Source organism: Thermobia domestica, chromosome 5 (genome assembly GCF_964235325.1).
Source record: "Thermobia domestica chromosome 5, izTheDome1.hap1.1, whole genome shotgun sequence".
Classification (NCBI taxonomy): domain Eukaryota; kingdom Metazoa; phylum Arthropoda; class Insecta; order Zygentoma; family Lepismatidae; genus Thermobia; species Thermobia domestica.
In genome coordinates, this window is record NC_137458.1 from 236,546,541 (window position 1) to 236,571,652 (window position 25,112).

Here is a 25,112-nt window from a genome sequence, read left to right on the forward strand (position 1 = left end):
CTTAAGATAATTTATATGCGTCTATATTAATTAATCTAACTAGGATTATATTTTAGTATCTTTTGTAGCCACAACTGCATTCTATCACGGTGCTAACTTTAAAGGGGTGGTGCAAATATATTTGTTGCCACAAAATTACCCTATTCTAATACAAGAAACATAACTACTCAATGATCTTAACTGTAAACTAGTAAATATAAAATAGTTTTCATTTTAAAAGCATAATGTAGTAAAATATTCGAAAATTTCAATTTTTCCCAATTTTTCTGTTTCTTTCCAAGCTCGGGAAAAAAACGGTAAAAAACTGTTTTCTTTACCTAAAATTTCCTGTTTTGTTCCAGGCCTTTACAACACTAATCACCACCAAATTTGTTCAGTATGTAGAGGATCGAAAATTAGGGATCGAGTTCGGTTATGGAGCAATATTCAAACCGGCAGTAATAGAATTAAACAATTATCTGTTTTTACGTTGATCACTACGGAGCAAAAACTGTATAATATGGAGAAGTGGTTTTCTTCAATCGATGAAGCATTCCAAGAGTTCATTCCATCTATATGCTTTATTCTCTACTAAAACCGAAAGCAGTAGAAGTTCACTAAAACTTTCGGTTGCAGTATTGATCTACACCAGCCATGTGCTACAGCCGGTTCTCGAGCCGGTTGCGGCCCATTGAACCCTTTTATCCACCCTTTTTTTCTTTTTTAATCGATTTAGCGCTGTAAAAATAGGAGATATCTTTTCTCCTAATCCCATATTTAAACTTGAAGTTTCAGATATAGACCACTTTCAATTTAACGTTGATAGCAATAGAATAAAAAGCGTAATAGATAGCTAAAAACTGTTTCCTGTGCAGAAAATCGACCACTTCCGGTTTTAACTGTGATCGCTATGGAGTAACAATTGTTATAAATAAAAAGAAGTTGTTTTTTGCAATCACTTAACCGTCTTAAGAATATATTCCATCTTCACTCTAATCTCTCTACTACAAATTGAACTGGTATAAATATACTACCACTTCCGGTTTCAATATTCAGAAAATATCACGCCGCACAAACTTCTTCACGTGACGTACACGTGTCACTATATATAGATCGAAGAAGCCACTATATATAGTATGTTTGCCCATCAAACTCAATACAACCATACATTATAAAGTAGTAGTAACACGTGTACACCACGCGAAGGGGTAGTTTGTGGGATCATGCATATACAGGGGTTAGACAAAATAATCTAAAAACACTTCATACACGACACGTAAGTTTGGCCCTCCACTGTACAACACGTGTTGCGGTTGCCGATCATTTTTTGTTTTCAATGTATCATGTGAACCTTCCTCTTCCGTCAGCAGTAACTAGTTCACCTGTGTGTCGTGGTGTGAAAGTGGTGCGGTAAAATGGGCGACCTGCCAGACTTCCAAAGAGGCATTATCGTTGGTGCCCGTCTGGTTGGAGCTTCAGTGGCAACAGTGGCGAACATTGTGGGGGTATCAAAAGACACTGTGTCCAATGTCACGAGGGCATACACAATTCATGGGCAAACGATGTCTGCAAAGCACAACAGTGGTCGAAAGACAATCTGTCAGATAGGAACCGAAGGGCATTGAGACGGATTGTTGCAGCTAAAAAGAAGACCACTGCAATGAAAATTACGTCTGAACTCAATTCCGGCCTACAGAACCCGGTTTCATCGAAAACAGTGCGACGGGAACTTCATACAATGAAAATTCATGGCAGGGCCGCTATCACCATACCCATGGTCACAGCAGTAAATGCGAAGAGTCGTATCCAGTAGTTCAAGAACCACAAGGCGTAGACTCATGAGCAGTGGAAACACGTAATGTGGTCCGATGAATCGATCTTCACCTTGTTTCCAACATCCGGTCGTGTTTACATTTCGAGAACATCGTCGCAGGCCTATGATACAGACTGTCTTCTCCCAACTGGAAAGCATGGAGATGGTTCTGTTACAGTATAGACAGTGATATCGTGGTTTTCTGCAGGTCCCATCATAGCCTTGCATGGAATGATGAATGTTAAGGCGTATGAGGCCATTTTGGGAAACCAGGTTCTACCCATGGCCCAAATATTGTTCCTTGATGGTGATTGCATCTACCAAGATGATTTGGCACCCTGTCACGCTGCAAAAACGGTTAAATCATGGTTTGAGGAGCACTACCAGGAGCTATCACACCTCCCCTGGATCCCACAATTACCAGATCTGAACATCATTGAGCCATTGTGGTCTGAGTTCGGTCTCATTACCCTCCACCAGCATCCCTTAAGGAACTGGAGCATGTTTTGGAGGAACAATGGTACAAAATTCCACACTGCACGATTCAGGAGCTGTATACGTACATTCCACGTCGGAACCAAGCTGTTTTGGACGCAAAAGGAGGCCCCAGACCATACTAGGTATGATTTTCACACTTTTGCAAACGTTTTAGATTTTTGTCCAACCCCTATCCCCTATATATATATATATAATATGTGATGGCTGGATATAATATGGATGAATTCAATATACTCGGGAAAAATATTCAGTTCGCACACTGATTCTCCTTTATTTTTTATTACTCGAACATTATACCAAATAGTTGAATTTCAGTGAGTTCTTCATCTATGTTCTAACTTTCGCGCAGTAGTAAAATCTGTCCCCATTTGCTAAGGACGTCGGTATTTTTAATACACTGGCTAAAGACTCTGCAGAAAGAGCTAATATACTAAAAAAGAACGTACTTGATTTCTAGGTCGCCACCAAACGAAATCGCTCGCGATCCTTGACAAATTATTTTTGGAACAGCCGGTGCCAAATACTGAATTAGTTGCATCTGTGGATAGTGTTTTACAGGTCCTGAAGGATTGTAATTTGAGTGGGCAGAGTCGTTCCTTGGGTGGACCAAGGGGTAGTATTTACCCCAGACCCACGCTGTATGGGTTCGACTGCATAGGAGGAGACATGCTGTTCAAGAAAAGTATCCATTTATTCTTTCTGATTCATCGTTGGAAATAAAAATATTTCGAAATGATGAACCACTATTTTCTAAGGCACTTGTACAAGTGTTATCATTAATATCGCAAAATATATTGATAAATTTAACACAGACTACGTTAAAGATAACTGTGATGTATATCCAGTTTAAACCTTAACACTGCGAAAGTTTGTTAGAAAAATAATGTGTACTAGATAAGAATTTGTAAATTATTGAACTCTAAATCTGATTGCCTTATATTCAATAAAATAAAACACTGTGTATATGAGGATTTCCGCAAGTGAATTTACTTATTATGTTACATTATGACTGGAACAATCAGTTTAATCATTGTCTCACCGAATGCTACAGCGCTGGTTACTGATCTTATAGATTCTTATCGTAATATATAACAGTAGTCTATCGCATTCTCCTCAACATTTCTATTACAGCGCATCTGGAGGAGGGGAAAGGATACAGTTTTTGAAGCTAATAAAAAGAACATAACAAAGCAACAACACCTAAGTGGACTGACTGATTTGCATTCAAAGAGAAATAGCAAAAAAATTCACAGATATGAATTGGTGTAGGATTTACTTAAAAGGACGACTACGATGAGAAGTTAGTTAGGCCCTTTTAAGTCAAATAAACAGTACAGTGTGATTATAAAGGCAATATAGTGGTAATGGAATTATTAATCGATATTTTAGAAATCCGTTATACGCGTAAAATGAATATTTTCAAGTTATACTTGTATTAATACTATTAACTGACAACTTAAATTATTGTTCAGGTTTTTTTTTTTTTAATGAAAAGCGAATTGCGTTGCGTATTGTGAAACAACGTTAGATTTCGAAACTGTGAGCTTTAATATTAAAATCGAAAGAGGTACACGTAGCTTCCGGTTGCAATAGAGGGATAAGGTCTAAAATGGAACCTGTTCTTCTCACCTTAATCCATACGGAAAAAAAAAAAGATTATATATCTACTACAGTGTTTGATCCAAGAGGATCAGAATTGAAACTGGAAGTTATATAGATTTCTAAAGCTTCCAATTTTTCTATAAAGATAAGGGCAGAAATAGAACCTATTCGTACGACACTGAGTCCATATATCCATTTTGTTTTAATTCGAATTAATCTAATACCATTTACAAGGTATCGAATGCTGTTTAACATACACCAAGTACTATGTTGTAATTATTTCTGTCCATTTGTGTTATATATTTAACGAGATGTCACTGTAATTGATATGAATAGCTTCAGCTAGCATAAAAGAATATTCATGATGGACACAGAATTCTGACCTACATCATTGGCTCTACAATTTACTTTGCCTCAAACCGTGCAAATCGTTAGTATGGCCCTGTGAATAGTCATGACATTTGAACAGCGGGCGAAAAACCAAGCTGATATTGAGTACCTCTATAAGAAGTATATGACCCAAAAAATACATTTTGATGTGTGTCAATCGTTGAGGAACCGTGCAACTTCTAATGTTACTGTTGGAAATTGAATTGCAGAGTTCCAAAAATGTCAGCTTTCATTGATTAAGAACTTCGCTCCGGTGCACCTTCAACAATGGTGAACCAAAACACATTGATGTCATCCATGATATGGTATTGCAGAATCGAAGACCTTTGGTGCGTTATACAAACTGTTAACATTTCGTATAAGACGTTACAACACAATCTGGTAAAGTGCGGAACATACACATCTGTGGCAGAGCATGAGGAAAATATTGGCGAGACAGTTCTCAAATGTCTGAATGCTGAACACAGTCGGCAGCGAGTTTAGTGTCCTTTCCAGTTAACTTCTTCCCCTCTCCCCTCGAAGTTGAAATATATATCACATAGTGTAAAATGTAGACCCAGCTCATTGTGATTTCTCACCGGACAAACTTTTCTATAGGGAAAACGTGAGCAGCGAGTGCTCGCTTGTGAGAATATCATTTGTCTTTATAAAGAGGATAAAAGCAAGTTTTACTAACACTCGTAATTCAGGATATGAGTTACATCTAACACTTTGAACCTGAAACAAAACAGGTTCGAAAGCAGTAGAAAACACGCATCATCTCCACTTCCAAAATACTTATGTGAGATTGTTCGGGATAACGCAGTGGCCGATGTTTTATGAAATTATGAGAGCATTCTTATGGTAGACTCTCTAGCAAACGATGATACGTGACTGGAGTATACTATTGAGAATTAAGACTTTAAGTGAAAAAATAAATAAAATAAAATGTTAAGTCGCCGTGGAAGTCTGTCAAATTATTCTGATGCACCAAGACAACATAAAGTTCATAGGTGTAACAACAAACTGCGAGTTATTTTTAACGATTTTTGTACTCGAAAAACATGTATGTTTTACCTCAACCAAATTTTCTGCTTTTGCCAGGGTACTATTTTTTATAGAAGCATCATTACATTAAATAACAAAAGAGAAGCTGAGTATTTTAAACAAGGAATTTTGAGCTGTCTTTGGAAATCTCGTTATTTTTTCTTATAACTTTCCATCGTATTGCTTCGAACGTGTTGTTGCCAAAGTGACAATTTTAAAGGACTTAGAAAAATTCAGGTGCTATAAAATTATATTTAAGAAAAGTGTTATATTTAAAAGTAATTATATTTAAAAGCAGTAGAAAACAAGCATCATCTCCACTCCCAAAATACTTACGTAAGATTGTAAGATTGTTTGGGGTAAGGTGGTGGCCGGTGTTTGTAAGGAACTATTAGGGCTTTCTTATGATAGACTCTCTAGCAAACGATTATACATGACTGAAGTATCACTTGACCACAATGCAACGACGTATTTGGTTGCACGGCGTTGAGTAAGATATGGAGTATTCCATAGATGCTCAAAACGCTTTTAATCTGACTCATGGTGCTACCAAGAGAGAAGCTATGTATAGTTGTTAACCTATTAACATAAACCTTAACTCAGTGCGAATGTTCATAGTTTAAAGGGATTCAAAGAGTTCCGTTTGTGAAGTTTCGTTGATGACTTTTACAAGTCTGACAACACAGCCAGAAATACTTGGAAAGTATCTTGAAAGAGAATAAATCGCTTTCTTTGGTATTCTAAACATGGACGCAACCGTTTATGCGAAACACTTGGAAACCTATAAGTCATCAGACAAGGCACTGAACACTGCTCATTTACGGTCTATCCTAGGTAAAGGGCATTATCCCATCACGAAATGTTAACAGTATCTCCACGTTCAACGACAACTACCAAATAGCGTGAATATTATTTTGATCACACAGTGCTTTAACGTATGGATTGGGAAGCTCTTAGCCTTGAATTGAGATTGATTTGATGCAAAGCTTGTCTTCATTGAGTAGTATCATGTTTTCAACACCTGTGAGTGTAAGTGTTCAATAGTGCCGTTGTCTGGAATTCTGATATTCTTGAGATATCCGGGTACTGGCCACTTGGGAGATGAAGTGCCTCACTCTCGTTCCTACTTCTGTCCGCGGCGACATAGTGATGATCCCCACTCATGTCCGATAATTACCTTAACATTATCATCTAACAACCATAATCATTAAGTACTGTCATAACGTGAGTAAATTAGATCGCGTTCATTTCAACTGAGTATTTAGCATGCGAATGTTACCGCAAAGTAATGTCCAACGTACCATGTCTTTTCTTTGTTTATGTAGATATTATTAATTGCATGAGGGTATATAAATAAATAACGTACAACTAACAATGTGTTAAGTATACAGAGTTCAAGAAGCTTGCTGTATTAAAGGTAAATTTTGTTTCATGTATAATTACATTTGTTTCATGTAATTATACTACATTTATATGTAGCTTTTGTAACACTCAAACTTCCAAATCCATCCTTTTGAAATAAATTCAAAGAAGACACAGAGCGTAATAAATAGGCGAAATTACAAACATATACCTAAAAAAAGAAGAAAGCAGTTATAACTTTCTATTCTGTTCTTTTAAATTCTGTATTGTATGCTGTGAACATACTATTATTAGTAAATGGCTCACCGAAGAAAGAACTCGTTTATGGAAACATTTTGTAAGTAACATATCTTTTAGTGTTGATGTTCAAGTATTTATTATTATATTTCCTTAAGTTTTCAAAAATAATAACACAGAAGTGAATTTTAAAAAAGGAAGCTGAGAGCATTAACACAGGTGAAGAAAGGAATGATACGGAAGAATCGAATGTTTAGTGATTTAAGGATGGGAATAACTGCTTACTGATCTCTGTTTGGTTTTGTAAAGATCACTGTGTCTTTTTTCTCTGTTTAATAAATAATATTATTTTTTAAAAAGAACTATAAATTACTATTATAAAATAAACGTTAAGATTTTGCACTTTTTATTATATGTCTTTTTTTTTATTTCTTTGTGTGTTAGGTAATATGTGTGAAAGCGACGATGACAATACTCATAGTCCGTTAGCAGTTGCTTTTTCCTCAAAAGAAATTTCAATAGAAATAGTGAAGACGCTTATAGAAACCGGCGAAAACGTTAACAATCCAGTTTGTGGTGGGCGTTCACTAGTATGCACAGGTAAGAAAAACTTCGCTCTGTCTAGTTCCATTTACATACAATAATAGACAAATTACAGTCACAACATATTTTAGTCTGGGTGTATGAAGCTGTTAGCGGTTGTAATGAAAGATACATTGACCATTATGAATATTCAGACATTGTTGATTTTGTTATATTATTTATCTAATTATAAAGATAATTTATAATGCCATGTAAGCAGTGCACCTTACACAGATTTATCAGATATACATTATGTACAAAAAAGCATCTTTGTCGAGACTTAAAAATATTTTTGTCTACTTTCAAAATTTTTTGAAAACCCAAGCACAATTCAACAATCATAATTGTATAATATAACGTTGTACGAGTCTAAGACAGTACGTTGTAGATCTATATTCATGTTTTCTTGCTTATTTCAATTGTTTGGTCATACTGGATAACTTACTTAATGTCGTTTGGACTTGGATCTTCCCATTCCTTCTTTGTTTTCTTCCTGGTCCTCGTCGATCTCAGTCACACCTCTTTCTTTCATAAATTACCCACACCTCTTTCTTTCTTTCGTAAATCTGTAGAGTTAACGTCAGGTGATTTATGTGTTATTGTGATACTTGTGGGTAATTTACTGTGAGTCGATCATGAGTTACAGTTTTTGATTGAGACTATTATTTTTATGAGATGTCAAAATATTATGTATTCAAAATTTTTCCGCAGATTACTACAGTAGACAAAAATGTTTTTAAGCCTCGACAAAGTTGCTTTTTTGTACATAATGTATATCTGATAAATCTGTGTAAGGTGCATTGCTTACATGGCATTATAAATTACTTTTATAATTAGATAAATAATATAACAAAATCAACAATATCCGAATATTCATAATGGTCAATGTATCTTTCATTACAACCGCTAACAGCTTTATACACCCAGACTGAAATAATATGTTGTACAGTTGTCCTTCAAGACAATCAAATAATTTTGTTTCTTCACCATATTATCAACTAAAACAAATTCATCACCTTCACTATGGCGAATATATTCCATCATATTTATTCACCTTTCTTCTTCATATTTTATTGCTTTTTCTAAATTAATTGCTTTTATTTTCTATGACCAAGGTGGCTCAGTGGTGTAGCAGTTAGGAGTCTTGTGTAAATGACCCCTGGTTCGATCCCAGGCTATATTGGTTTGTGGTGGACAACATTATGTGTGTGTGGGTTCTCCCGTTTCCTCCTACATTTTTGTTCCACCACTTCTTTCAAAATCATTTCACTTCTATTATTTGTCTCCTTTGGCCTACGGAGCATACCGTCATAGGACATAAAACTGAAGAATTCATTTCGTAGTTAAGCTCATCGTGTTATTGACTTTCTTTTAGACGAAAGGCGTTAAACTTGTCAAAAACTAAAACCTATTTTTTATCATAATTTCTCTTTTTTCACTGGAGGTTTGGATACAAAAACTTCTAAGACTTTTTAGTTCCAACAACCAATTTGTTTGTACAATCCTGCAACACTACGGAGGCAAACTTCACAGCACTTGTAGTATTTAAGTTTATTACAAATTATATACGCTATTATTTTATTTTTTTTTCCTCTTCTTTCTTCCACCTGATTAACATGAACAACTGTGAAAAAATAGGTGGAATGAAAATGGAGAACATCGAGAAAATCCACAAACATTATGTTGTCCTCGACAACTCACATGGCATAGAATCGAACCAGAGACTCCTCGCATAAGAGGTGGGCACTACGACTGATCCATTATGCTACCCCTCCCTTTCAAATGCTGTAATTTTGTGAAACAGAAAATTAATGTTGAAAAGTATCTATTAATTGGTTGATTTAGAATTTAGCGTCCCTTTTATCATTCAGGCTTTATGAGACGTGAACTTACAGTTACAGTTTACGTGAACCGGGTAGTCCCGTGCCGATAGCGAGTCTGCTATCCATATAGCCACGAGGGAGTTTATGAAAAGTATTACCAGTGTAAGTAAGAATAATAAGAAAATATTACGTAAGTACAGTCTGTGAACGAAGAGTATTTTAAAAGTTCATGCTGCATTTAAAAATTCTTTTTCGCAGGTCGTTATGTGTGATATATTTTATTGTTATTTACCTTCCACTTTACCTTATTCTTTCTTGAGGTAGTAGATAGAAATCACACTGGTCCGCATGGGTATTGTTGTTTTGAAAATTTCACGTGGATTACATGTTTTTGAGGTCGCTCATTTAGAATCTGACATTAGATTTTTTTCCTATCACCCTAGAATTACTAATAACGCTGGAACCTAATAGTATCTGTTTGCTCTGTAGTTCACCAAGCGCTCGCTAGATAGCAGCAGTGCGTCTGTAAGCAATTAAGCAGCTGATTTGGGTATGAGGAAAGAAAATTAGTTATAAATTTAGTCTATATAATTGACATTTATTTTTATCTACAAATTAAATTGTATAATGTGCATAACAATGACCCAATCTCTGGTATAAATTCTTTTGTAGGTCATAGATTGATTTTTTAAAAATTTATGTATGAACAAATCAACTTCCGTAACAGTAGGGTTATAGTCATTGGCGCAAATCTGTCTTCATTGGGGGGGGAGTAAGACCGTTTCAATATTATATGTATATAGGTAGATAGTCTTATCATTTCTAAGAATGTCATTGACTTTCCATTTTCTAATGCTCTTCGTTCAGAAATAATACTGTATTTGTCAAATTTCATTCCATGTAAGAACTGCGTCCTTTTGTTCTTCATTTTGTCCTTTCTATTTTTCTGTTTCTTTTTCTTGACGTTACTTTCTTTCATTTCGCCTATCATACTTTATCGACCGTTGTCAGTTGTGATTCAAGTCGGCCGTCATCAGTAACACCAACAGTAAGAGGAGTTGATAAGCGAAACTGGTGTACCACACCAACTTGCGTGGATATCAACATGACAGGACTTTAGTTATTATAACAAAGGAAAAATTATATTCTTTAGTTATTTTTAAAAGATGGAAATGTTTCAATTAAAGAAAATCAAAACGGGGGAATAATTAGCACGTGAAATTAGGAAAGCCAAAGGGATACTTCCTTTTACTTGTATGAATAGAATAAAGGGTTACATTCACTCCTAAATTTTTGTATCATATCATAGAATTTATCGGTCTGCAATTCTTGCCATTATAACTTCAATTTATGCATAAATGAAAATATATTTACTTCTCAAACTCAGGTTGGCAATTGCCCATTTCCTTCCTTGTGATTGGCATAGCCCCTCGAAACAAAATCCTAAATACGCCATAGGTTGTCTTCAACATTGGGAAGTGGGGAGATTTGTGGCTTATTCTAGGGAAGGGAGATGAAATTCATATTACGGTAGATGAATCTGATCAACTGTTGTAGAGTACATTATATATTAGGCGATGTAGATGAAGTAGTAGTAGATATCAGTATTACAAATCACTGCTGTGAACACATTCTGAAATCTGAATACCTGCATATTTATAATTGGTATGTTTCTAATTAGGCATCCACAAAGATCCACGTTAAATTTGTTTTATAATAATATTAATAATGACTTCCCCAAAACTATGAAGAAAGAATATCAATTATGTATGACGCAACAATACTCTTTGAGCAAAATGATGATAATCTCAATAACATTACAGGAATCGTTACAGAAATCTGACGCATGTCATATACTCTTTAGTTAACAGATGATGTAACCTTAATATTATGGAGAAAAATATTCCAACAATTAAATTCTTTTCTTTGCTTACGAACATCCTCTAGCAAAAGAAAAATTGGGACACATGGAAATACGTAGGAACAAACCATGGTTCGAACTAGCAGAGAAGAGAAAAAAGGAAAAATTACGTTGGCTACAAAATCCGAATGAAATAACTACACAAAATTTCGTAGACATCAGGCAGGAAACTTCCAAAACTTTTAGAACAAACAAACGCGATTTTTTGAAAGCTAAAATTTAGAAACTTGAAGATAATAATAAAAATATTCGGGACATGTATAAAGGGATCAGCGAATTAAAGAAAGGCTATCAACCTCGTACTTATATTAAAGAAAGCTGATGGAACAGCTCTGACTGATACAGATAGCATTTTAAATAGATGAAAAGATTTCTTTGACGATTTGCTTAACACGCAGCCAAAAACTAATGTGCGTGGAGAAAGGGAGATACAGACCGCAGAACCGTATATTCCAGAACCCAACCGAATAGAAGTAGAAATCGCTATAAAGAAATTAAAGAAATACAAATCTCCCAGTGTAAACGAAATTCAGGCTGAGTTAATTTTAGCTGGAGGCGAAAAATTGTGGAACAAGATACACAAACTCATTCTCCTTATCTACAAGGAAGAATTGCCACAGGAGCAGAAAGAATCAATCATTTTTCCAATCCACAAGAAAGGCGACAAAACTGACTGTAATAATTATCGAGGCATCTCTCTTCTGTCAACATCCTATAAAATCCTTTCAAATATTCTATTAGCAAGACTGACCCCATACGCAGATGAAATTATTGGAGATTATCAGTGCGAATTTAGACGAAATCGATCAACTATCGAACAAATATTTACCATTCGCCAAATACTCGAAAAAAAGTGGGAATACAGTACCCCGGTACATCAACTATTTATTGCTTTTAGAAACGTGTACTACTCTGTTAGGAGAGAAACATTATACAACGTTCTTACAGAACTTGGAATATCGAGAAAGCTCATTAGATTAATTAAGATATGTTTAAATGAATCCCAGAGTAAAGTCCGGGTAGGGAAATTTTTGTCCACGAGCTTTCACGTCGAAAATGGCCTGAAACAAGAAAAGCGTTGTCGCCATTATTATTTAACTTCGTTCTGGAATACGCTATAAGGAAAATCAAAGATAGCAACCAGGGCCTACAGTTGAACGGTATTCACCAGGTTATGGCATATGCTGATGATGTAAATTTAATAGGGGATGATAGAAGAACAATAGAAAGAAATGCAGAGGTCTTATTAAGCGCTTGCAGGGACAAGGGTTTAGAAGTAAATGCAGAGAAAACTAAATACATGGAAGTGCGTCGTGACCGTAATACAGTAAATTATGAATGCGTTAAAATATTAAATAATACTTTTGATAAAGTGGATATTTCAAATATCTAGGATCAATATTAACAGCCGAAAATCATATTAACGAAGAAATTAAATGTCGACTAAAAACAGGGAATTCGTGTTATTATTTAGTTCAAAATCTCTTGTCGTCGCGAATTCTGTCGAGGAATTTGAAGCTTAAAATACATAAAACGATAATCGTACCGGTTGTTCTGTATGGTTTCGAAACATGATTGCTTACTCTGAGGGAATAACATAGACTGAAAGTATTTGAGAACAAGATGCTCAGACGAATATTCGGACCCAAAAGGAACGGGAATGGGGAATTGCGGAAACTTCATAACGAGGAACTACATAAATTATAAGGCTTACCAAACATTGTAAGGATCATCAAGTCTAGGAGGCTTAGGTGGGCAGGACATATAGCCAGGACCAAAGAAAGTAGGAACGCTTTCAAAGTCTTGACTGGAAGACCAATCGGAAAACGACCATTAGGAAGACCTAGGCGCAGATGGGAGGACAATATTAAGATGGATCTCGCAAAAATAGGAATAAAAAGTAGAAACTGGATCCAGTTGGCTAAGGATAGAAGTCAGTGGAGAGCTTTTGTGAACGCGGCATTGAACCTCCGGGTTCCATAGGCTATAGAGTTGGTTAGCTTACGAAGCATGAGTAGATGCCTAGGCTGATACTACAAATAGATTAAATGCGCATTTACTGAAAAGATGGGTTTTACTGACATTGAATAGTCTATATACTCTTCGTGTACTAGGGCCTAGGGGAGAGGAGGAGATATGATTTCATATCAGGTTGCGTCACGCACAGTCGCACGCCTTCGTTTTCATTAAAAATGGAAAAGCCAAGAAAAATAAATTTCATGGCACTTTCCTTTGTGGCAGTCGGACACAAATCATCACACTTATCTGCAAAAAGCACTTTTCAAATCGGATTTTTGGGAGAGCCTCCAGTTCCAATGTTGGGGGGTACATATCTCCCCATTTCCCCGGAATTTGTGCCCGTACCTACAGCTGAGATAACTTTCCAGCATAAGGAGAGGGGCATATCCTCCTCTGGCATTTATTGCAGTTTGTGCCCAAGTAGCAGAAGTGAAATTAATACATATTGATGAGACTACTAAACGCACTACAGCACGAAGTTCAGTTTGAAACACTACAGAATACGATTTTTTTTAAAAAAAATGGAAAAGCCAAGAGAAATAAATTTCATCTTACCTTCCTTTGTGGCAGTCGGACACAAATCATCACACTTATCCCAAAAAGCACTTTTTAAGTCAGATTATTGGGGGGACAGTTCCCCCAGGTCCAAGATTGGGGGACATGTATCCCTCGTCCCCCCAGGATTTGCGCCAGAGATTGTAGTTGGATTTGCTTCTTCTATAATCCTGTGCTGTAGACAAAGAAAAATGGCACGTCGTGGTTCTAAATGTAGTTCGAATGTGTTTTGTTATATTTGCGGTGAATTTGTTCCTAAGAGATAACGGCAATGCTCTTCGGAATTTGTTTAAAAAAACATATTACTCTTATTTTCATATAAAACTTGGTGATCTATGAAAACCATAGGCTCCACATAAAGTGCGCCGTTCTTTTGTTGAATCTTTAAGAAATTGGAATAAGGAAAAACATATGTCTATGCCGTTTGGAGTTCCTATGGTTTGTAGGGACCGAAAAATCATACTAACGAGTGTTACTTCTGCTATTGTGAAACTGTTGCCCTCAGTGCTAGAAATAGAGGTAGTTTACCCAAAAATTTAATCAGCTGTAGGGCCTGTGGGTCATGGTCCAGACATTCATATCCCAAAACCTTCATCACTGCTGCAATGTCTCAGTGATTCTAGTTCGCCAAGCCAGAAAAGTGACATAGAAGATGACAACTTTGAACCCCCTAGTGGTTCATCTGAGCCTATATTTTTTCACAAAATAATCTTAATGATTTGGTTTCGGACTTAAATCTGTCGGAGGAGCCAACAGAAGTTTTTAATTCTAGACTTCACAAAAGCAAGTTTCTGGTATCTGGATCGACATTTGCCCGGTAAGGCAGAGAAGGACAATTTTGACCCTATTTTGTACAAGAATCTCTTGTGTGCTGTTGTGATGTGTTGGATTTGCTTAATAAGTTAAGTTTTCCTCTACTTTCCACTACCTGGAGACTGTTTGTTGATTCTAACAAAACAAGTTTGAAGTGTGTCCTTTTGCACAATGAAAATAAGTATTACCCATTCGATTTCAATGAAAGAACGATGAAATTAATTCTAAAGAAGATTAAATATCAAGAACATGGGTGGGAAGTGTGTGGTGATTTCAAGATTTTGGGCATTTAACTAGGACAGCAATCTGGATATACGAAGATGCCATGTTTCATTTGCGAGTGGAATAGTAGGGCAAGAAGTGAGCATTGGGTAAGAAGGGAATGGCCATTATGGGTACTTTGGAATCCAGGACCTAAACATATTGCACATGAACGTTTAGTTCGTTAGGACAAAATATGACTTCCACATCTTGACATTAAGTTGGAAATCATTAAGCAATTTGTGAAAGCACTTAACAAAAGGTACAATGCTTCAAGTTTATATGTAATACATTTCCATCCTTGTCCTATGGAAAAGTAAAAGAAGGCATATTTATTGGTCCCGATATACGAAAACAGCGATTTTAAAGCAACAATGAATTCATCTGAGAGAGATGCCTGGGTGGCATTCAAAAGTATAACAGAATTTTCTCGGTAACTACAAAAGTCCAGATTATAAGAACATTGTAGAAACTATGTTGTTGAAATTTCAAGAACTTGGCTGCGACAGGAGTATTAAGATACGTGTCTTGCATTGACATCTGGATTACATTCCAGAAAATCTTGATCAAGTAAGTGAGAAGCAAGATGAGAAAGTTTACTAGGATATGAGATATATATGGAGCATAGATACCAGGGTGGGTAGAGTGTTAGCATGATGGCGGACTGTTGCTGCAACATAAATAGACAAACAGCGGAAGAAAAGCATAAGAAACTCACCAAAGCTTACAAAAAAAAAAAAAAAAAAAAAAAAAAACGTTTGAAAAAGAACTGAAAAGTATTTGTTTGTCTTACATATTAATCAGATGTAGGGTTATATATATACAAGTATATATATGTACAAGTTACAAGTTACAACAGTAGTAGTATGTTTTATCACTTTCCATATACTCCTCTATTATTAATATTTCTATTCCTATTTGTTTCAAAGTTTGAAAATAATCGAGAAATAAAATAGTTTTCCACTCTGATATTATTATAATTATGAATATCATTCATATCAATTGCACGTTACTTTCTGTCTTTTGATTTCTTTTCGTGTAACTTCTTAGACTTAAGCAGTTATTCTCTGTTGTGTTTTACAGCTGCTCGAATGCGTAGAGTAGACTTGGTGGATCTTCTGCTGCAGCATGGAGCTAAGGATTGGGCAGGAGCATGTTCTGCTGCGATAGAAAGTGTAAGAATTTTATTTATTGAACCGATAGAATGTACATTTTGTACTAAAATACTAACCTTGAACTCACGTAAGCACCTCTGTTTTTAGCTTATTCATATGTCTTTCAACGACTCTTTATCATCAGCATCGATACGTGTCTATTAAGGACTTCTTACGTTGATCAGAATTCACATTAAGAGTAAATTCCTGTCCATGAATAAAACCTTATACTTTGTTGACACCAAACATAATTGTAAATTTACTTCAAAAAACAGTTAAAAAGTTGTTTGGCAAAACTTTTCTACTTGCACATATACTATATACATATTCACGCATAGTAGATGCAAAACACACTGGTCGGGAGGGTTTTTAGAATTATATATAGGCTTGAAAATGTGTAAATCTTGACCTGGAAAACTTGGAAAAGTTAAGGAATTCGTGCTTGCCAAGTAAGTGGGAACTCTGAACCTCTAATCTTCAGTGTCCACATTTAGATTATGTAACATTGATATTTAGAAAACAAATTTGTACACAATCACTCCAACACTAACTTTTAAACACGTATTAAGGAACGTGTAGCAGGTACGAGCAGTTCTTCTGTAAAGAAGAAACTAAAGCCAACCGAATCTTATTTTGACTTCAAGAAACTGTCTGCTCTGTTAGGGAAGAATATATAGGGAAGAATTCGAGAATAAGTTTCCCATGATAAGGCATAGGAAAATTTAGAAAGTGAACACATTCATTTAAAGAGAAAGTGCTATGAGAAATTGAAGATCAGAGGTCGTATTCTAGGCTTTTTATATTAGTAATGGAAGAAGAGCAATATACGAGACAGGAAGGACGTACGCTGGCGGGTGGATCCTGGGGGTCCGGTCTTCCCATTCCTCCTGCGAATTTCCGACTTTTCTGTAAATTTAGTATTATTTTAGGGGCGATATTACAAATTTTAATATAATTTATTATATTGTTTTGACCCGGCCTCCGAAATAAATTCCTGCGTACATGCCTGACATGAGATATACATGACCAAGTTATATGAATAAACTGAAGGCTTCACCACCTTAACGACATGAATATCGAGAGATATCAATAACGTGAAAATTAAAGTATTTTGCCTTATAACTATTGGTATTTATTATATGCCTTAGGGTGGTCTTTATTTTACAACATTGTAATTTTTTTTTTCGGGACATCCCTTCATTTGGTGCCACTTATCAAAATACTATCCTGTGCAAAATTTCATTTCAATCGAATGAGGTTAAATGGTGCCGCAAACAGCCTAAAGTTTTTGTTCATTTATTGGGAGCTTTTGAATTATCCAATAGATGGCAGCACCTATAAAGATATAATAATATGCACTTATAAGCGACATTTTGAAACTCTTTCGTGTGATTTTCAAGAAAAAATAGTAACTTAAAATGAGCTACGAAAATAAATTATTTTGATTGAACAAATGTCATATTTAATATGTTTTTTGGCATAAAGTTTCTTCAACTACAAGCGCTTAGTTTTATGTTTCTGCTGAGTTTCCCAGTTCTGTTGTTAATTGAGGGCCAATGAAGTAAAAGCTAATATCTTAGATCAATGGAAACTAGAAGCACCGATAAGATTGATCTTTTAAAGCACGAGAATTGCCAAATTGTTGGTTCCAAGTTACCATCAAATGCACAAATGATCAGGGTGTTATTTTACAACCTTAAAAAAGTAAAATTTACGTCGTGGTGCGAGGAAGATAAAATGGGTCTTCTTAGTTAGAGGAAAAAAGAACGACTTGGATGCATGGTTGGAGATGACATTGTCCTACTGGAAAAAGAGAGATCGAAACTTGTTGCAATTTTGGATAAATGCAAAGTTAGTGACAGAAATGTGGTAAATATTTTAACTACTGTTGCCGAAGTATTAAATCAGGATGTAGATGCATTGGTTATAAATAGATAATTTATTCTCCTTTGTCGTCAACATTTGTGTCAGTTAGAATCTACAACTTGAAAGAACTTTTTTGGGATGAAATTGAAAAAATAAATGCTGTTACCGTGCACTGAGGTGAAATGATGCTTCCTTCATTAACAAAGACAGTGTTCGTTGACAGACTACCGGTTATTGTTAATTTCAATGAGAATTAACGATTACTAACACTTCCGAAATTACCATCTGCCACAGGAGAATATCAAATGATTGCTGTGCATAATACTCTGGAAAAACGTGGTCTTCTTGATAAAGTTCAAGCTCTTTGCTGTGACACAACCTCCGCAAATACTGGACAAATAAAACGTGCCTCCATCTTGTTGCAACAATATTTGGGAAGAGATATTTTACATTTGTTATGCAGGCATCACATTTATGAACTCTTTTTAAAAGTTGTTTTCGAGTCAAAGATCAATGATCGTTCCGGAAACAGTTCTATTTTCAATCATTTTCAACAAGCTTGGAATGATATTGACAAAACTAAATTCAAGCCCGGTATACAAGATAAACGCATTCAAGAAAAATTACACGACACTGCCAATGACGTTCTTCAGATTGGTATACAGAATATCTAGAATAACTTACCCAGAGAAGACTGCCGCCTTGAACTTATTGAATTGTTATTTTTCTCGGGGGAGTTCCAGCCAGAAGAATATCATTACGTTTCCCAGGAGCTTATCATCGTGCCAGATGGATGCAAAAGCCATATATTCCTTGAAGAGTTTACTCTTCCGTGATTCATTTTCACTGGAGTAAAAGCCTGATTCACTTTCACTTACTACTTTTTCTTGAAAATCACAAGAAAGAGTTTCAAAATATCGCTTATAAATGCATATTATTATATCTTTATAGGTGCTGTCATCTATTGGATGATTCAAAAACTCCCAATAAATGAACAGAAACTTTAGGCCCTTTGCGGCACCATTTATCCTCATTCGATTGAAATGAAATTTTGCACAGTATAGTATTTCGACAAGTGGCACCAAATGAAGGGGTGTCCCGAAAAAAAATTACAATGTTGTAAAATAAGGGCCACCCTAATATGCCTGCAATTCCGACGTCTTACTTGCTTCCTGATATCTTCTTTCGGGCCACAGTACTAGATTCAACTGGAACTCGGATGTTGCAGTCCCATTTCATGTTTTACTAAATGTTGTGGAAAGGAAACAACATATTGAGTATGAGACAAACAGAAAACAATAAAACGAATCTCTCTCTCTCTCTCTGACACAAACACACACACACACACACACACACACACATATATATATATATATATATATATATATATATATATATATATAAGATGTCTCAAAAGTCCCCTGATATAGGGTAACAACGTTATTGTCAGAGTTACAGCAAAATGTAAGGTGGAAACATCTACAAATATGATGTTTTCAATCTAAAGTGAAGGAAATTTTTAAATCGGACGAGCCGTTTGGGCTGTACAATCTTTATGTGCCCAATGTTAAATGAAATGCAACTTTACCAATTACCTGTACCCACAACTTAAGTGAATGAAGTTACTGTTTGAAATGGGGGCTGGCCATCGACATGTTAGCATAAAAGACAGTAACTTCATTCACTCATGTTGTGGATCCAGATAAATGACAACGTTGCACTTTCATTTAACATTGGGCGCTTAAAGAGTGTACAGCCCAATCGGCTCGTCCGGTTTAAAACATTCCATCACTTTAGATTGAAAATATCATATTTGGAGACGGTTCCCCTCTACTTTTTTTTTTTTCATTTTGTTGTAACTGATAATAACAGAGTTACCCTATATCAGGGGACTTTTGAGACATCCTATATATATATATATATATATATATATATATATATATATATATATATATGAATCAGGTCAACTTACAAATTGGTCCACTATAATCCTGAAATTACACATCACACCGACACGACTTCGTGACAGGTTGACAAGGGCTGTTTGTTTGTTTTGTGTTTTCTCTGTTAAAAATGTTTATTATTCTTGTTTGCAACACTAATGCTTCGTTAATGCAAAAACAATACAACTTGTGTAGTGTGTATCTATAGAGTGAAGAGTGGGAAACGAAAGTGAACGAGTATCACTGAACAACACTCAAAAGAACTTATTAAACCCATGAACGATTCATCTTTATTGAAAATTGACATTCGCAGTTCTTGTCGCATGTACTTTTCAACCACAAACAATTTTAAAAGTTTAACTTTAACCTGTATGTTTCTAATAAAAAAAAAATAAAATAAAATAAAATAAAATAAAAATTAAAAAAAACCTGTCAGTAAAAGTGGAGTAGTGCTATACATCGATGTGGAGGAGTCAAGTACAAACAATGAAATCTTTACTCTGCAAGGTTTGAAGGTGAAACATGTGTATCTTCAATAGTGAAGTGTGAGAAAGATGTATATTAATAAGGGCATAATTAAGTGTTTCCAAACCACTGTCAGTGCATATATGGAATGTGAAGTAATTTGTAAGTTTACTTACTTATTTCTTTCTGTGGAAACTTCAATAAATACCCCATATTCAGGGTATTTCTGTTTCGTTTTCTATAGATGATGTCATTCAATACTTCATCGCGTACGTGCACGTATATATTTTGTGGTGACAAGTTGAGTTTTGAGTCATAGAAACAAAAATATTATATTTCTGAACCACTAAGGGTATACTTTAATTGTTTGTAACTTTAAATAGCAAGGGCCCCCAAATAGACTACTCTGAACCAGGTCTATAATCATCTCTGTTGCTTGAAGGCTACTCAGTGTTTATATCCGTTGTGTTTTGTGGTCACATTATTCTTATTGCGTGTTTTGAATATATTTAATCTTTCACAGCAACAGGTTGGTACAGAACAATTTCTGCCACGGATGGCAACGTGGCTACATCGATCGCAGATGGTTTACAAAATTTCATAAACATTTAAAATGAAATTCTAAGATAATTTTACTTTTATTATTTATTTATTTTTTTAAATTGCTGACTTCCAGCTTAGAAACTTGTGTGTCTTTTCCTCTAATAATGTGTAACAAACTTATGTTCTGTAGTTGTGCGAATTATCTTTTGCTTTCGCTTGTGTAGTGGAATATCATATTGGTGAATCATCTACAAAATGCAATTGGATCAACGATCCAATGGGAAATTCGTTTTCGATGCACGCTTAATTCCAACCTTTTTTCCATCTTCGTTTCGATTTTATCAGAGTTTCTCGTCTTGCATTAAGTGAACTTACCTAATCACGCAAATGAAAGGATTTAGGAATACTATTATTCGTATTTTAGCTTCTGTGTTTTCATTCTTATGTATTTTAATTCGCAAAGAAGTTTATTTCGGAAGTACTTATAAAGTTACGAAAGCTGCTGGTAAAGTTACACATCAGCGTATACACTAGGTCAGTACTCAGTGAATAGCTGGCCTAACTTAATTGGACTCTTGATCTTTAAACATGTAATACGTCTATAGATTCCAAAGTGTACTTTCTATTTTGTGGTTCTAATACAATATTTATTAATTCCTATACATTTATAGGTATACACATTTAATAATTTACCACCTGTCGTACCTTGGCACCTTTACCTACCTTTTTGTGTATCATCTTTTTCTTTCATTTTGTTCTTTTTTTTTTCTTTCTTTCTTTTCTCTCTCCACTGATTGATCTGTACATTACATGTAAATAAGTTCACCAATTTCAATAACTTTCATGACAGAGGCATCGGAGAATGTAATAAACTCATTAAATGATAAGGAAATGTCGCATCATAGAGTAACAACCGAATTATGGAGAAGCAACGACACTAGATGTATGTATGGTTAAGATTATTGCCCGATGCATGTGAAGACATTGTGGAATACTCAGAGATAAGAGGTGCAATGTTCTTAAATTTCTTTGTTAAAGTTAATGCAGAAAAATAGTAATGACATGTATCAAAATCATGTGATGTACGAACACTGGACTCTCACATGAGGCTTACGTCAATGATATCCAAATGGGAAAGTATAAAACCACCAGAAGGGACCACTTTCGTCACTTCCCAGTCGAGTGGTTGACTGGGAGAACTCTTCTTTCATCCACTAGTCTGTCAACCCATTCTTGGATGCTGTCTTCATTAGCACTATGTTCCAGAAACCGCTTTGTACCAGTATCAAACCTCCATAGATTGGTGTATGATAACATTTTCCATAAAGACCTTACTTCAATCAACATCAAGAAGGAAATGCTGCATCGTGCCTTCCATGATAGGCAGCGCTATATGGCAGAGCTAGAGAAAATAAGGACTGTTGAAAGAGAAAGTAAAATGCAGAGCAAGAGGAAAGAGGTAAGTAAAAATGTACAGCAGCTACAGAGAAAGAAAAGGAAATTAATGAAAAACAAATGAAGCTTTGGAGGCTGAAGCAAACCAGCTTGCACATGAAGCAGAGCAGAAGTCTTGCTTTACTTTATTGACAAAGTCAGATGCTATCCGTAAAGCAGCTTCGCTAAAGAAGGAAGAGATTATGTCTATAGATGAGGAAATCACACAACTCTATGCTCAGTTGAAAAACTTGTAGTATAATTCCCTTTTTTCCCCTAATTATATGTCACACTGCCAATCAACGAAGATGCCATGTACGAAAAATAGATTTTTGTTGTTTGTAAATTTGTTCGATGCACAATTAAAATGACATGTAGAAAGAATGAAAATACATGTGCTGGATGTGGGTGGATCAGGTGGCTATAAAGGGAGTTGGGAGGCCAAAAAAAAGAAAAGAAAAAAAAAGCACATTACGCTCCGCTTTGTGTGTTTAATTAATGTGTATTAACACTGTACTTGCAACAATATTCATTGCGTAAGCTACTATACTTTTAATTTCACTGTTGTGAGTTTTGAACCTACAGTTGCAATTCTGATATACCTTCTTGTGTCGAAGTTCTGGAAAATTGGTGATTTGTCCTTGAAATGTCCTGGAAAATTTTTTGAGAAAGAGTGGGAACCCTGAGAATTAGTCAGCATTTCGATGACTTTTGGATAAAAATTTGGATATTTAAGAGATGTTAAAATGATCTTGTTTTCTCCCATGGAAATTCAATTGTAGAAATACGATTTTCAATCAATGCGCGATATGTAGATATTCTGGTGACTTTGAGAAACTAGCCCATAAGGAAATCCATGATTCATTATGCACGAAATGCTCTTGCTTGTTATGCAAAAGCAACAAATGAACGACGAGAGGAAGAGGGAAAGAAACAGAAAACAGCTGAAGACAGGATAATAAAGATCATTCTGAAGCTAAGAAGACTAAAATAATGGAAGATATGCCCAATATTGATGTGAAAATAAACCATTTGAAAAAGTAAATTGAATTACATAAAACTATTGACTTTTTCTCTAAAGATATTGTCATTGATATCGAACAGTCAGTTTTATGTACACTCATGTCCAAAATTATTGTCGCATATCTATAAGTATCTTCTTCTAAGAATATAATTTGATAATGATTTTGTAGGTACTTTTAATACGGGTACTATGTGTAGAATGGGGAAATGTATATTTGTGGTGAATTTCATAGGAAAACAATTATAAATACGAAAATGAGAATGAGTAAATCAAAATGTTGCTAAATGGACAAGAAAGTTTTACTTTCGTTTTATTGTTTTTATTTATTGCTATTTTGACATGCAATTTGCCACATATATGTCTTCGCCAATTATACACCTACTAACATTAAAAGAAATACCGGGCGAATTTGTTATCAAATTATATTCCCAGAACAACATATTTCAAGACATGCGACAATAATTTTGGACATGAGTGTACATACATCCACCCTTTTTCAACGAGTGCCTCACTGTGACTTTTTTCTTTCATATGTGACGAAACTTTCATCATGTGATTGACGTTACAGATCTAAATGTAATGGAGAATGTTTAATGTCTTGATGTGTGAAGGAAGTGTTCTGTAATTTTTTAATAAAATACGTTATATTTGTTTTTGTATTATTCATTGTTCTAGTAGAATAGGGGAAAAATATATTACTTCTGTATCATAGTTGCCGTGTTTCCTTGGTTTTGTTTTTCTATGAAGATGAAAAAGTTTGTGTTGCTAATTACATATCAGGGAAAAGTTTTAAAAAGTGTTCTGGAAAACTGGGAAAAGTATGGAAATTCTTTCCCGTAAATTTTGTCGTCACCCTGCTATAAGTTTTCCAATTGAACTTCTGTCTCTTTTATGCTCAACATCTTATTTTCTACTGCAATAAATCTGTTCAGATTCATTTTGCATGAGAAGTACAAGTCACGTCCTTCTGGATTTGTAATTGAACGTATTCTCTAATTCATATAACTATTATGCTGACATCATGAGACTCGGAGAAATTATAGGAGATACTTCCTATTGACTAGGTTCTTTACTAAGATGCTAAAAAGGAAATACGTATAAGGTTATCATAATTGTCTTTCTTTTTCGTCCAATTATTGTAGTAAATACGTAGGGGAATAGACCTATGAAATTATTAAATAGAATGAAGGAGAATAAGGAAATGAATAAGAAAGTTCTTCCTTGGTGACTAGAAGGTAATTCTAAGAATCACTGAAATCACCCACTCTTACATGTTGGGAGAACAATAATACGCTACTACTAACGAGGAAGGTCCATAAACCGTGAGAGTTGAATTTTGACGAAAATTAGTGACAAGATTCAGTTCGAGTTGTTAAGCAACGTAGTAACAGTCACTCAATGCGCAAATGCTTCGTTGAGCTACTACACTGACGCCATCTTGAAATCCAGGCAATGTTCAAGAATACCCTTTTGGCACAAAAATGAAAAAGCTTTTGATAGATCTGACTTCACCATTGTAAACCGGGATAGAGCATCTATATGCGGAAGTACTTCCAGTGCATGATCGCCATCTTGAAAGCCACCATATTGAATCGCGGTCAAATATGATAAATGGGAAGGGGTCATGTGGAGTATCAAATAACACTGGAGTTTATTCCTGAATCCATTTCCGTATCCAAAGTTTACATATCTTTTTTAACTTCAGAGTTAAGAGGTCTCTCACCTACAGGAAAATATAAGAACTGTGCGAGTTAAATTTGTGTTATGAAACGCGGTCGTACGAGCAGTTGCAGGGTTTTAAC

At 35.2% G+C, this 25,112-nt stretch overlaps 1 protein-coding gene across 7 annotated transcripts in view; it reads left to right on the forward strand.

The window, feature by feature from the left end:
* Positions 1–25,112, forward strand: part of LOC145686463 (uncharacterized) — a 135,014-nt gene that overhangs the window by 46,217 nt on the left and 63,685 nt on the right. For all 7 annotated transcript variants that reach the window (XM_081759795.1, XM_081759793.1, XM_081759799.1 and 4 more), the window contains exons 4-5: positions 7,352–7,507; positions 15,965–16,056. In XM_081759795.1, the coding sequence (XP_081615921.1) occupies positions 7,352–7,507; positions 15,965–16,056 (248 nt within the window). The remainder of the gene's footprint in view (positions 1–7,351; positions 7,508–15,964; positions 16,057–25,112) is intronic.